General features: G+C 34.1%; 2 protein-coding genes across 3 annotated transcripts; both read right to left on the reverse strand.

Moving 5' to 3' along the window:
* Positions 1-2,531: 2,531 nt before the first annotated feature.
* On the reverse strand, positions 2,532-5,907 carry LOC18055678 (transmembrane protein 128). The gene is made up of 4 exons (XM_006450906.2): positions 4,902-5,907; positions 3,260-3,424; positions 3,116-3,167; positions 2,532-3,038 (listed from the first exon to the last, which is right to left on the reverse strand). Exons 1-4 carry the CDS (start codon positions 5,159-5,161, stop codon positions 2,949-2,951), a joined length of 567 nt encoding a protein of 188 aa, XP_006450969.1. The 5' UTR covers positions 5,162-5,907; the 3' UTR covers positions 2,532-2,948.
* A 617-nt stretch (positions 5,908-6,524) lies between these two features.
* LOC18055679 (mediator of RNA polymerase II transcription subunit 17) lies at positions 6,525-11,870 on the reverse strand. 2 transcript variants are annotated; one of them, XM_024178144.1, is made up of 9 exons: positions 11,786-11,870; positions 11,351-11,449; positions 10,884-11,094; positions 9,969-10,082; positions 9,793-9,878; positions 9,135-9,516; positions 8,585-9,049; positions 8,186-8,488; positions 6,525-7,175 (listed from the first exon to the last, which is right to left on the reverse strand). In XM_024178144.1, the coding sequence occupies exons 2-9, from the start codon at positions 11,437-11,439 to the stop codon at positions 6,852-6,854; spliced, it is 1,974 nt and encodes a 657-aa protein (XP_024033912.1). In that variant the 5' UTR covers positions 11,440-11,449; positions 11,786-11,870; the 3' UTR covers positions 6,525-6,851. The 2 variants fall into 2 exon arrangements, with proteins under 2 accessions (XP_024033912.1, XP_006450970.1); XM_006450907.2 differs by lacking the exon at positions 11,786-11,870 and having other exon boundaries at positions 11,351-11,585.
* Between the last annotated feature and the right edge of the window lie 3,139 nt (positions 11,871-15,009).

Consider the following 15,009-nt stretch of genomic DNA (forward strand, 5'->3'; position numbering starts at 1 on the left):
AAGGCTTGTGTTTGGCTAATGTTGATAGAAAAAAGTTAAGAGGGTTAATTACAAAAATAATAAAATATTAATGGTTATTTTTGTAAATTTCTCTTATTTTTCAGCTTCGGATTTGCTTATTATGAAAAGATCAGAATATTACTTTAAAAGAAAAAAAAAATGTAATGTAACATCAGGAAAATTCTGGCGAATTTTAAAACTTGAGGAAGAAGAAAATAATTAATTTCCACAAACGAGGTCATTGTCTCATTAATTGAATTAAGAAAAATGGACTAAACGTATTAATGGAATTGATTGATGTAAAGAATTGCAACTTAAGTTTGTCAATTTGCGAATGAACTTACTCATCGCGGACTGGCAAGACAGCAATGCAAAACTAGATACGTAAGAGACCATGTGCACCATTGAAATAAGCGATCTCTTTTTGATCTTATCGTTTCCTTTAAAAGTCTCGAGACTTTTGCTTTCATGAACTCAAAACTGTTTGTTAGACAAATCAGAGGTTTATGATGAAAATCTGTGTGCACCAAATTAAACATCAAAATCAAATATTCCACTACAAGTTACAACAATAAAAGAAAATAACAATAAAGAAAGTAGTTTCCAAATTACAATTCCAATTTCTAAGTCATGAAGTTAATCAAGTAAATAAAAACAACTATAAAATTTTTGAATTAAAATAAAATGATCTCCATTTCTCCATTAAAAAAAACAGAAAATGATGAAGCAGACAAGTTCATTATGCAAAAAGAAAAGCAAATAAGTTCATTATGCAACAATTAAACTCCACCAAACAAGCATCAACAACCAACGTATATATTAATCCTTTATTCTGTTTGTCAAATCTTGAATTGGGGATTGGGTTTGTTAATTAAAACTGGTTGTGTGTAATGCAATTGAATAAAGGAAACGAGTTTTTTTTTTTTTAATTAAAGAGTTAAAATTGATCGGGTCTGAAGACTGAGGATATAACTCGTTCGGGTTTTGGAATTGACCCGAACCGATCTGAAAATCGAATAAAATTTCAAGTTCGATTCAGTTCGGATCAACCCGACCCGAACGCCCACCCATAAGGGGCATCTCTCATTGAATAGTCGTATGCAATACATTATTCTCTTTATCCTCGGCAGTACTGTTTGAAAAGAGATTGGTGAATGGTTGATGCTTTTTTTCTTTTTCTTCTTTTGGGCGACATCACTATCTGAAAATGGTTAATCTCTATGAGAATTTCAGTTTGTTATCTGATGAAATGATGTAAACCTACAAAATTATTCTCAGCACTATGCTTGGAATTATCAAAGTGTTCACTTTTTCTTTTTGTGAAGCGAAATGTTGAGAGGTGTGTTTCTCAAATTGGGGGACAAGACATAGTTGAGGTCTTTGTGGGGCTTAATAAAAGTCATTCAAGTGGGCTTCACTTTTACTTTCTTCTCATGCACAACATTGTTTATCCCACGCTCCAAAACCCAGCAGAAAAGTTATGGTCATAAATCTAGGATTAGCCTAAATAATCTTCTGTGACGAAGCTAAAGCCTAAAGCGAGAGATAAACAAGATCCCAGCTTCTCGAGTCTGTCATTTAGTCAAAATTTGATAGACATTAAAACAGCAATTTATGTTCCTCTGCATGAGAACTTTGAAACAACAGAATTTACGCCTAAAATTTGATGCCATTTGTCCAAACTCTAGCTATGCGCAGATGTCCTACATGCATGAACTTGGCAAAGCCTACTGAGAGTTCTTAGCCCATATTCGGTTGGAAGAAATGAGAGCAGATGAGAGGAATGAAAATGAGAGAAAGGAGAGAAAATGAGAGAAAAAAATATCAATTTCATTTTTATTATTTAGTTTAATATAAAATTCATCTTTTCTACTCTTATTTCTTTCTCCTCTTTTTCTCTCCTCTCCTTTTATTTCTTTAAAACTAAACTTACCATTAAATTTTAGCTAATTTTTATAGGCTGGTTTAACGTTTTTGGCGCTCGTCTTTTGCTTCTCTTTTAACAGAAATACAAAGTTTCACGGGACACTCCAGAAACGTGGAGTTGGTACAGTTTCTAGTCACTGCTGATATCTTTGGCTTCAAATTTCTCACCTAATCAATGTTGTCTTCGTTCAAATGGATGAGCATCTGTGTATTGTCGTCTACAGTCGAAAGCACAAGCAGCATGATAAAACAAACGGCTGATAACTGATAAAGAGTCCGTCATTAAGTATACTAATGCCTTTGCATTGCTGGCAATTTCACGAGCTGTCTCCACGTGTTGCATGAAAAACAAGTTTCATTCAAGCAAATCAAGCCAGCCTCTTACTTTTGCACAAAAGAGTTCTCAGTGCTCTGGTAAAGCGAGATGGCTCACAATAATTGACTACGGCACTGAAACTGGGAATTGCAGCCACTAGTTGATCTCTTAAAAATGAATAATATTCTAGACTCCCGAGTATGTCTGTGCAATGACAAAGCAATGAATTTGTTCTAAGTGACCCAACCAACCAAATAACCAAGGAGAAAAGAAAACCAGAGATCAGAGGTAGTTTTAACAAGAAATTTTTTATTTCACAACTATTAATTCCAGTGTGCGACAGAATATAGTATAACAAAAGTGTGGCAAAATTACCAAAGAATGTCAACCGAACTCAACTGTGTGTCTACAACTAAATGATTCCCACAGGCACCTGACCAAAAAAAAATAAAAGAGACCATGCTATGACAGCAACAGAACTGTGAGATCACCTTCAACTGTGCATCATCAAAATAACATGTCTAAAAGCTGACTGAATAAAAGACAATCAGCTATTATCTTTGTTAACCATGATATGGTAGTCAATGCTCTGGATGCATCACAGTTTGGGAAGCAAAACTTCAATATGTAACCAGCGCCCTCATCCGTCTATCTCTTTATCTAAGTCAGTAACTCAGTATCATTACTTACATCATCTTCAGGAAGTCTAATCTATGCGGAATGCATCATTTTGTGGTCTCAACGTCCCAATCATAGAATGGGGGAATATAACCATGGAAGCCATAAACAATGTGAACTGCGGTAAAATAAACAGTAATTAGGCAGTCTCCATGATTATAATATTATACACCCATAAAAATTCACAAAACGTACCAAGAGAGGAAGGGTCAGAAAACTCCAAATTGGCCACAGAGCAAAGGAAAGCCTAATTGGACAAGAAGTTAGCTGAGCAGATATAGTCTCATAAATTCCATGTCATAAGCTTTTAAAGAAGATGAATAAAACGGTTCCTCTTACAAGAAAAAAGAGACAACTCCAAGCAGGGTAACATATGGCAAAGCAGAGATACAGAATGATTCCCACTTCTCATCAAATCTCCTGACGTTCCATACTAACATACTTGTATAAAAGAAGAAGGCAACATTCAACCCAACTAATACCATCCCGAGGTACAGAGGTAATCTACAGCAGAAATCAAAGACACATAAATAAACATACAGTTTCTCAATCTTGGGCAGTTAAACATATAAAGAAGAGTTCTATTGTACTTTTCACTGCAGAAAGTAGAATCTTCTAATACGTGGTCATAGCCATAACAAACTAGTGCTGGATGATGAAATTAGCAACTGATGAAGAGAATAAGCCAATGATTTGGTTGAATTGGAAATACTCCACCCTATTCAGCAAAAGATGCCCTAACTGAAGTGAAATCACATCATACAGAATATCCAATATGTTGGTTCAATTGGAATCCTCCATTTTATACAGCAAAAGCTACTGCAACGAGATCAAAGCTTTTAAAAAATACATTATATGCAATATGCCAAAGAGTTTGTTAAATGGGATCTCCCCACTTTATAGTGATAAAGTTAAAAAGAAAGTTTTAATGAGAGTAAAGCTAACTAGAGTAGACCTAAGCTCTTATGTAACTGAAACAATTCCACAGACATTAAAAAATAGGCGAGACTTGACATTCATGAAATATGCAACTTCATCATTATAAATTAATGAAGACTGAAAATTTTATCTGATACCTAGTAAGAGAATGCTACCATAACAGATCAGTATAAATTGAAGACATTCAAGCAAATCAAAACAAAAAGGAAACACATGAATAAATAAAAGAGATAAACATGAATTGCATGAACGAGATAACACTTGAGTCTGCTCCCCAAGAAGGACTGCTACTTTTCTTACTACAATAATTTCATACTTCATAAGCCACAGGACTCAACACCTATGTTGAAGGCAGAAATTCCTGGTGTTTGAATATCGAAACCTTAAAGTGGGACCGGGAAACAAATAGACACTGACATATTTCCTTAATACTCTGATCAGATCCTGTAGGAGATATAAGTTTAACTTTGTTATTGACTGTTTCAAGCCAATTCTATTTTGTGCAACTGCATTCATAGGTTTTCATAAGAATCTTCCCCAAGTTACGTTATACCCAGTTTTAAGCATGCATATGAATGCAATAACTCTGTAACATTTAACACTATCACAAAAGTAGTAAGCCGTGTTCCTCAGATGTTAAATATCAAAACTCACATCAAGATAAAAATCACCAGAGTTCAAAAAATATATTTCATACTTGAGGATGAGCACTATGATGATAATATCTCACGCTCCATAATCATACCTAACATTCCAAATTATGCTTTACAATCAAGAGTAGTCTCTTTCCCAGTCATGCAGTTCATTCAGTTTTTAATACTAGAAGAATTTCAGGCAGTTGAACCTGACATACATGAATGCGACAAAAATATTTGAAAACACAAACCAATACAAACACTCAATAATAGGGAATAAACAGTTGTCAAGTAACAGAATCCCATAACCCACTACCACATAGAACTTACAGCAGAAAACAACTGAACCATGTTTCGTCCAGCATTAAATCAACAACACAGAATCAAATAACAAAGGATGAATTTACCTTCGAATTCGCTCGTCATGCCACAAAAGATAGATGAAATTAGAATGCCGGTCACCATAATAGATAATAAACAATGCAGAAGCAATCCAAAGCACATTCTCCAAAATCTCAACCCACGTTTTCGCTCTAGGAATTGACGGTGAAAAAGGCTGTGGCCTAGAGCATGCATCATCTTCAAGATCATCACCACTCGAGGCATAGCCCTGACTATGCCTTTGCCTCATATATCCACCAGCTACCGGGGTACTCCCGCCAGACATTTTATTTCACTCACAGTAAAAGAATCACGACTAAAAGAAAACAAGAATCAATAGAACCTCTCCAATTTGTAAACCCACTTGTGGAATTCAATTGTCCATAGAATCTAAGCATAAATCATGTATCTTTTCAATTTCTAGAAAATCACCACCCAATGCCACCATCACGTTGGTTCCATATAATTCATTGAAAAGAAAAAAAAAATTGAATGCAAAACTTAAAGAAGAAAGAAGAAAAGAATTCAATCAATCAAATCAATGAATCTTGCATCATTTTTAAACCCATTAAAGAAATCAAATTCCTAACAAACCCCAGCTCATAAATGTGATCATTTACTTGAAAAAAAAAAAAAAAGAATTTCAAAACTTAAATTTAAACAACAAACCCCTATAGAGCCCCGGAAAATCTTAAAACCCCACAATTGAGATTCAAAATTCTCTTCGATGTCCACGTAGCAATTCCTTTGGTTTCACCGGTATGCTGCGGTTAATTAATGCGAAAGAGGCAAAACGACAAGGGTAATAAAGTCCTTTTATTTTTCTATTTTGTGCTGCGCGTGTTTCTTGTTGGTGACGATATGGGATCTACCATTATTTGTAACGGAATGTTGAAGAATATAAAAAAGCGAATTGATGGGGAGCAAAGCAACCGAGAGGGCAAGAGAGGATACTTTTCGTGTTGTGCCTTTTTAAGATTTTTTATTTTGGAACTTTCTACATTATAATTCAATAAGCTTTTTTTTTTGGGAATATCTTTCTCTTCATTTTTCTTGTCAAATTTGAGAAATTTAATTATGGGTTTTCATGTTGATTCGGTGGTTAATCAACTTAGATCATTGATCGATCACATTGAATTGATGATTACCGGATTTTCAGAACGTGTCACGTGCTGATTGGTAAGAATCTGATGTGTAAAATTGAAAAGGAGTATTTTGTTCCTTGTCAAAGTGTCGTGTCATTTTGGGTAAGCACTAGGTGGTGGATTAGTTAGGTGGATCATCACGCTTTCATCACTCCGTTTGTAATAATTAGTGATCATCTTCCCATACAAGCTTAACCCAGAAAAAAAAGAAAAAGAAAAAAAAGTCTCTTGCTTTTCTATGTGAATCACATTTACAACCTGGAGGGTGGAACAGGGATTCATAACCTCAGCATAAACAAAAAGTTAAAAAGAATGAGAGGCTTCTTCAATTTAGGACTTTGCTAGCTTACAGAATCTGTAAGTTACAGACTGCAGCATGAGCCGTTGGATGTGGTTGAACGTGGAGTGAGAAATTAAACAATGGAAAATCGGATGGTGGGCAGGTGGGAGATGTTAGTTACAGAGTCTGCACCATAGACTGGTCCATTAGCATCAGAAGTCAAAATCTCAATAAACCCACTTTGACTTGATGGAAATAAATAAGATGATAAAGACGGTTAACCATCCCAACAAATGGGAGGAATTGTGACAATTAAATGCTACAACTCTTGTTTTGTCCTAACTTTAAAATACTCCCCCACAAATAAAAAAGAAAAAAAAAATTCCCCATTTACAGCCATATCTATAACCGGTCTATACAGATACAGAGAATCAACTACTAGAATCACGTCTCCTATAAGAAAATAACGTATGAAAACTAATGATACATGAAACATGACCGACTACAAAAGAAAATAAGAGTTAATTTAAACAAGTGTGAGAGATGTATGATCAGTGGCTTCCACCCCCGCACAAACTAACCAAATCCATCAGCGTTGAGTATAAGACATCAAGAGACAAATGGCCCAAGAATTTCTTGTAATCAGAAGCATCATCAGAAATGTCTATACTGAGTTTTCTCTCCGCTGCAAAACCATCCTCCATTACCAACCACCATGAAATGCATCCACGCATGTCTTCTGGGTCCACATGAGCAACCAAGCTGACTGTTTCACCTTGGTCCAGCTCAAAGGACAAAGATAGAAAATCCCGATTTGCTTTTATTCCCACCATAAGAGCTTCCTCATGAAGCCAACGAATTACCTGGCTTGCGACCTATTGCAAAATTCAAGGACAACCACAATTATCTAAGAGATTGTTAAGCTAAATATTATCCATATCTACATAACCAATATGAAACATGAATGAAAAAACAGAGGCACATCCATAGACAGTAATATGATTTGCATAATGCAGTAGATCCTAAAGTTATTGAAATCCACTAGCCACTATTTATTACTCGAAAGCTCTTACATTACCAAAACTATTATATCCATGAATAGAAAACCACAGCAGACAAATTCTCATCCATTAACCAAGAGTTAGTTTTCAATATGCCATTTCACATTTGTAGAAAATCAGTACACTGTCTGAAATTTGGGGTGAACATGCATCCAGCAAGCTTGCAACCAGGAATCATGCAAAAACAACTTCTAGCGTCAATTATAAAGGAGAAATATGTGCACTTCCCAATACTTCCTCCGTGAACATAATAGTGTAACATACTAATACTAGCCTTAGTATCCATAATTTAATAAGGCTGACATAAACAATGCAATTGAAAAGGCAAGGAACCAATTTAATAAGGCAATGTTACAGCAAGCTGCAGAAGCACGCCCAGAAGTATTCACATTTTAACTAATAAATTACTTCTTATTTCATAACAAGTAAAATGAAAATCTCACCTTTTAAATAAACATGAAGTTGAAAAAAAATCATTGCATCAGCATAGATATGAGCTTGCCATCGAAGATAGAATCATAAACCAACCATTCTAATGCAAACCCTAATTACTTAACTAACCAAAACAAAGCTAGTTAACTAAAACATTTCTCAAATAGACTAGAATACATCTATTAAGTAAAGTCCTTTCATTATCCCACCTAAAAGCACACAGCAGCTTGCAAGAGAGAGAGAAAAGAACTGAAAGAAAAAGGAAAGAGAAAAGGAACAAACAGATATCAACTCAACTGAAAGACAAATTTTTCATGCTTTAAATCAATCTCTAACCTATGTCTCAGAAACTTTGATACCACTCCTAGAAATAAGATGAAGCAGCAAATCACCTGCTGTAGAATTATCACAGGAAGATCTGCCAAGTCACAGTCATATTTATTCATAGAAGACATGTCCTCAGATCTCCCTTCAAAAAGACCGACAACATTGGGTGTGCCTTCCCCCTCGACATGAATGCAATCATCATTTACCACCACATTAGTCCGAAAATGTGATTTAGCAGTTTCTGCTGTTCGCGAATTGGACTCTGCATGAAGAATGGACTGAGGAACTTTTAAGAAGACTGTCCATGAAGATGTTCGAGAATGCCAAGTGGGATGGGATACCAAATGAAGATAAGGAACCCCACAAACCTTGAGACATCACAGAAAATAAAATAAGGACAAGCTGGAGAGTAAAGAAAAGCAGAAAATGAGTAGCACACGTCCAAAGAGAGATAAGGATCATACCGCATTTTCTAGTTCCACGCGAACTTTGTTTGAAAATATTCTGTGAGCCAGAGACAGACAGAAATGACCAAGAAGACCAGACCCATCCTTCGTTGGTGGACCAGATACTCGAGTGCCAGTGGAAATGGGCTTATTTTTTGCTCTCCCATAAAGATACTCATGAAAAACTTGTTGCAGATAAATCTCATAAGTAAGAGGATTAGGATATCCTCCACTCTTTCTCAGAATATCATCCTTTTCTTCAGCTAACTTTACCCCATCATGTGAATCCAGAGGTAAAATTCCAGATTCGACGTTCTGGTTTACCCAACTGTCAACCGATAGATCACCCTGGTTGGACGGTATAAGTGATAGGAATATGGAGATTCCCAGACCTATGCCCAATTGTAAATAATTTTCTCTTATTCCAGTCACATTGACCCCTAATGATTGCTTAAATGCTTCACGATTCACTATATCAAAGACCTGAGGGGCCAGAAGAATCAAAGCGTTAAAGCAAGAGTCAAAATGTGATAAATGGATGCAAAATACAAAGAGAAAAAAACTCAACCTGTTCATAAAAAATTGCTTGATGAACCTCACGAAGAAGTGAATGTTTTTCTCTAACACACTCATCATCATTCACAGACTCCTTAGCTTCTTTAGATGGACGAGGTGAGCAAGAATTTTTGACCTTACTGCATTGCTTAGAACTATCTCCGGACTGAACACCAAGGAAACCAAAACGAAAAGAGCGGCATGAATTTGGGGGTAAATTTATAGCCAGCATACCAGCAGAATCATGGTCAATGCGAATAGTGGATAGAGAAGATGGACGTGAAACAGGTGCTGAATCATATAATGAATTGTCAAAAAGATCAATAGTAAAGCCTTCATTTCCTGAAGCTGGAGCTGCCACACGCTGCCGTTTAACTTTCCAGTTTTGCTGCAATCTATTTGCTTGTCAGGAATAAACTAGATAAGTAATGGGTTGAAGAAATAACGAAAGACACAGTCGTGTAAAAATTAGTTTCTTAGTTTCTGGATGTAAATAAATTTACAGGAGAATACATAATTGTAACACTTTTTCAGAGCAAATATTATTTTCCATATGAATGAAGAAAATTTTGATATGATATCCACAAAAGATGCAATGCTTACATTTGGCAATATGATTATGCATTAAACCAGTGTATTCAATACTTGATAAGAAAATGAGGGAAACTCACCTGATAAGAGCACCATAGAATCTTGCCTCCTTAGCAATTTGCTGTTCCAATGATTTGGCAGACTGTTTAAAATATATACCTAGATGCTGCGACAGAAGCAACACATATTAAGAAACTACAAAAATAATAAAAAGGAAAAAGAAGATGCAGTATCATAAGAACAAAGAAGAAAATACTCGGTAGCACTGTAGCTTAGTTGCTGCAGAGACAGAAAGATCAGAGAGAACTTCATTAGGTAATGCCTTTGGTCTGGTCATGCCAGCCACCGTTACAGCATCGTTAGCTTCCACCTATGCACATCAAATTGATTTCTGATGTTAACATTCACTGTTTATCTTTTAAATGGCACTTTCCACTTCCCAATGAGTACTTGAAACAATGATCTGAATCGGTTACAACAAGTAAAAGCCAAACCTAGAGCAAAGGAAATTAGAAAAAAAATTCTAAATTATTGACTTGCAAGGTTTGATGGATAAAAAATTTCCGTCCATTTTCAATTATACATTTGGATATAACTACAAGACAGAGAACTGATATCTCAATTTTGAGCCTTAAGAGTTAAGATCTTTTGACTAGCCCTCCTCCCCCAACCCCATCCCAATGCACAAGAAGAAAATATGGAGCAAATAGTTATATCAGACTCGATCAAGAAAAATTCTCACTGTTTTAGTTACTACCGGGCAGTAAAATCCATAAACGAAGTTTAACTTGGCTATATTTAGCTCATTTCACAGAAACCAAGCACTTTCACTTTCACTGTCTCATTCACAATCTGATCTAAAATCCAAACACACCAAACCAACCCACACTTTCAGCAATACAGTAACGTTTTAAAAAGAAACCATAAAATTCGCTAAAGAGGAAGAGGGTATATTGCGATTGAGGAGCTAAGGCTTTTGATCCACAGCTAATATCAATTGAAACCACTGGCTGCCAGGTATAGGTTGTTTAGTGGTTTCTAGAAAGTAGTTACCAAATAAAAGGGAATGTCTACTAAACAGAAGCAAGACAGTTGCAACGGTACTCAGATAGTAATTCACAATGCACCCAATTATCAATCAACAATCCGAAGCAACAATTGAGTAGCTTACAGTGTTGATAAGGTCTATAATGACAGAGAGCTCCTGGTGAGCAAACTGCAAGTTCTCCACCATATTCTGCCACTGCCATGGCGTCGTAGTGGCCGACGAGCTGCTTTCTTTTGAACGCTTCTTCAGCCTCTTGTTATCATCTTTCTCCACTGCCCACGCAAAGTCTATTCTCCGTATCAACGACTCTCGCTTCTCATCATAACCTACATCTCTGATTAATCACACGCAAAATACTCCCTAAATCAACATCATTTCAAGAACCCTAAAAATGAAAAAAATATATATACATATATATTATAAACAATTATGTATCTTTTGTTAAGGATAATTCCTGTACCTACAGCAGATTAAATATGAAACAAATTATAGAAAATTATACCTTCGAATAATGCTTAATTTGTTTTGATTTTGGAGGATTTATTTAATGAGAAACGAAACAAAAGGAGTTTTTAAGAGAGGGAACGTACGGAGGGAATCGTTCAGCGCCAGTTTCTTCAATGGCGTCTAAGCGTTTCACGGGAAGCTTGTCGACGGAGATTTCCAGATTTCCGTTCATTTTTCTCTGGCTGATTTTCCCGGAAAAAAATAAAAAAACAGTAACGAAAATTTTAAAGAGAGTTCACTTTCGATATTTGAAGGCCGAGAGGCAAGCGGCGAGCTTTCTTTCCATTTTTCCTTTATTTTTTTTTTAAACAGAGAAATTTATAAAATAGGGAGATTTAAAAATATGCAAAAATTTGTCAAACTTTTTTTTTTTTTCAAAATTTAAGAAATTAGACTGGACTAATTGAATTAATTTTAGGAAAAAAAATCAAATGTACTAACATTAACTTATTAATTATTAGATGTGTAAAATTATTTTATTTATAGTGTCCGCCTATATTGCAACAATTGTAACGTACAATACTATTTCTCTTCATCCGGAGAAAAATGATTCTTCATCTTCTTCGTCTTCTTCGTCTTCCAATTTCTTGGTCTTTGTATATTTTTCTACTGGTATGCTTTCCCAACTTATATAAAAATCTTCTTTTTTTTTTTTTTGTGAATTGTGATGGATTTTACCAGTTTGCTCTATATTCTATTTTGATTCATTATTTTGAATTTCTAATTCGCTATTTAGTTTTTGTGATTGGTTTTACTGATTTGCTCTGTAATTTGTTTTGATTCATTAGTTTGTAAAGTTTCAATTTTGATTGCTATCCATATACGTCCTTGTAAAACTCAAGCAAATTGAATTTAATAGCTGTACAACTTTTAAAATGGAATTATTAATTGTTTAATAATTAAATTGTTTGATTGGCTTAATAATTAAAGATGAACAAAATTAAATTGTTTAATTTATTTAAACATGCTAATTAAGCTTGTAATTATTAATTTATTAATTAATTCTTATGTAGTTTCGTGTTATAGTTTCGAACTAATTAATTTATTTTACATATATTTTTAATTTATTATTTTGAATGTTTGATTGTATAAGAATTAGTAAAAATATAACAATAATAATAGAAAAAAGTTTAATACTCATTCGAAAGTATCATGGCTTAAATTGAAAAACGTAAGATAATGAAGAAAAAGGCAATGGGAAGCCTGTTTGCATTTGTTTCTTTTGCCACATAAGCTTTGATTGTTCGAGTATTTTTATACACACGTGTTTTTTTTTTTTCTTTCAACGATCATTTTTAGAAAATTCGGAACTACATAAGCCAACCAAACATTTTCTATTATTAGCCCGCTCATGGATCCGCCACTAATATTAATATGTTCGGTCTCTCTGATAATGACCATACACATAAACTTGATGCAAATTTTTAGAAAAATGAAGCAATGAACACAATAGATATATTGTCGCACAACACATTGGGGACTATGTATCAGTCAATGTATCAATAGTTTTACACAAATTCTGCTAGTTTCTTACAATAGTTGTCACATTACACTCTCTGTGGGATATCTAATACAGTCAAATGCAATTGATTAAGCATACACACTTCACCCATGACTAATTTAAGGTTCTGGTTGTGCAACTTGTACATGAAATATTGGAACATGATTTATAAAGATAGATCCAAGAACTGCATTTCAAATTAGTATCCCCTCACAATGCCACACAGTTGACAAATATCAATGGTAAAAAAGGCAGCATGACACATACAAAATTTCAAGGGAATCCCCGTACCTGTCCTACACCCAAAACACTTCAATTCAAGCTACTTGGGGGATGTTCCTGATAATCCCCGAATTTGTCACCAATAAAACCCCACACCCATCACAATATATTTCAATTTGCAGACAAATTCTAACTTTCAAATTTTAATGTCCATTCTCTTCTTTTAATAAATTCAATATTTTCCAACATCCGGATTTTAAAGAATAAATTACAAACTATAAAAATCCAACTGTGAAACATGTTTATTTCAACTATGACAAATCAAAATAAGTCTATTTTGACGACTCATTTCACCGAAAATTTTCAATTTACTATTTTAGTTTTAATTTTTGTACAAAAATGAATTTGTTAAGAAGAATCCACTAATAGGTCACCCAAAATGTGAGTATAATGACACGGAACCATGTTTAAAATTTCATAGAAAAAATAGTTGTCTTTCAATGTATTATACAAGGCTGCAACTTACTGAAATTCCATTCATTATAATCATATAATAGCCAATTGCATGCACTACTAATTACTCATCATCAATATAATATAGTACCAAAAGTCAGCATCTATTACTAGCGTAAAGCATTTCCCTTTGCCTTCAAAATGTGATTAACATTAACCTATTTCCCAATGTTTTGTTTCCTTCTTTAGACGGCAATGGCTATTGATGTGCTAATAATTTTCATATTATTTTAATGCTTCTATAACTTAATTTTATATTAAATTATATTTTATTACATTAATTTTTATATTTTATATTGAAAATATTTAAGTGAAAGGAAGTGAAAAGAGAAAATAAATTAGAGCTTAATGGAAATAATTGCGAATTGTGGAAGAAAAAAAGGAAAAGGAATAAAAAAAATAAATCAATGAAGATTTAATTAACCATTAAGCATGCATGCACGTGGGGAGCATTATAGAACTAATTGACAATTTAAATGGCAAGCACGTGCATGGGCTTAAAATTGGTTAAGCTTGGCTTGTTTTAAATCCTTTTCATTTAAGGATTTTGAGGTGGCGCAACAATATAGAAAGAAAATTTAAGAAGCCGCACGAAGATTTGGAGCCAAGAATGAATTAAAAGAAGAAAGCATTCTTGTGATGGGCTTTGGCCAAATCTTTATTAGCTTATTAATTGAACAGGTCACGTGCATGCATGAAAGAATAAGGCGGCCTGGCTTTTGGTTTTAATTCTTTCCATATAACGATTTAAAGGCCACAATTGAAGCAATAAAAAAGGGCCAAGAGGAAGAAGAGGGGACCGACTTAAAAAGAAGCAGCAGCCGCACTTTTAAGTAAAAGGCCGAGAGTAGCAAGAAGGAGGAGGATGAAGACGCGTTAATTCTTGAGCTTTTCTTTCTCTCTTCTCAATTATCTTTCTTAAATGTTCCCAATTAAATTTATGGATTCTCTTTATATTTTTATGAACTAATTTATTTTACTAGGCTACAATGTAGCCTAATTATGAAGATTTAATTCCATAAATCTATGTTATTTGTAGTTTATTATTCCATGGTTGAGTGGTCATTATTGTGTTTAATGCTTTTAAATATCCGACCATTTAGATGATTTGAGAATGCATAATGAAACCGAGAGGAGATTTATGTATTTTTGCTCTGTGTAATGGATGTCATAAATTGAATGAAAGACAAAGATGTGTCAACGTGATTCATGCAGTTTTTCTAAAAATTTCCATGGAGTTTAATGAATCTTTGCGTATTTAAATTCACATAGAGATATAACAAGGTTGATATGTGAATGTATTTTTTTATATTACTCCAAATAGGATATTGAATAGATTATGGAAATTCACTGTCAACATGGGTAATAAACTTTCATAGCATAGATGGAGGATTAAATTGGATTGGTTATGGTGAAATCATATGTCCTAGTATCTTAATCTTTTAGTGAGTTTTATTACTGCTTGCATATTTATTTAATTTTTAGTTATTTTATTTTATTTTATTT

The sequence above is a fragment of the Citrus clementina genome, unplaced genomic scaffold, assembly GCF_000493195.1.
Source record: "Citrus clementina cultivar Clemenules unplaced genomic scaffold, Citrus_clementina_v1.0 scaffold_1, whole genome shotgun sequence".
Classification (NCBI taxonomy): Eukaryota; Viridiplantae; Streptophyta; class Magnoliopsida; order Sapindales; family Rutaceae; genus Citrus; species Citrus x clementina.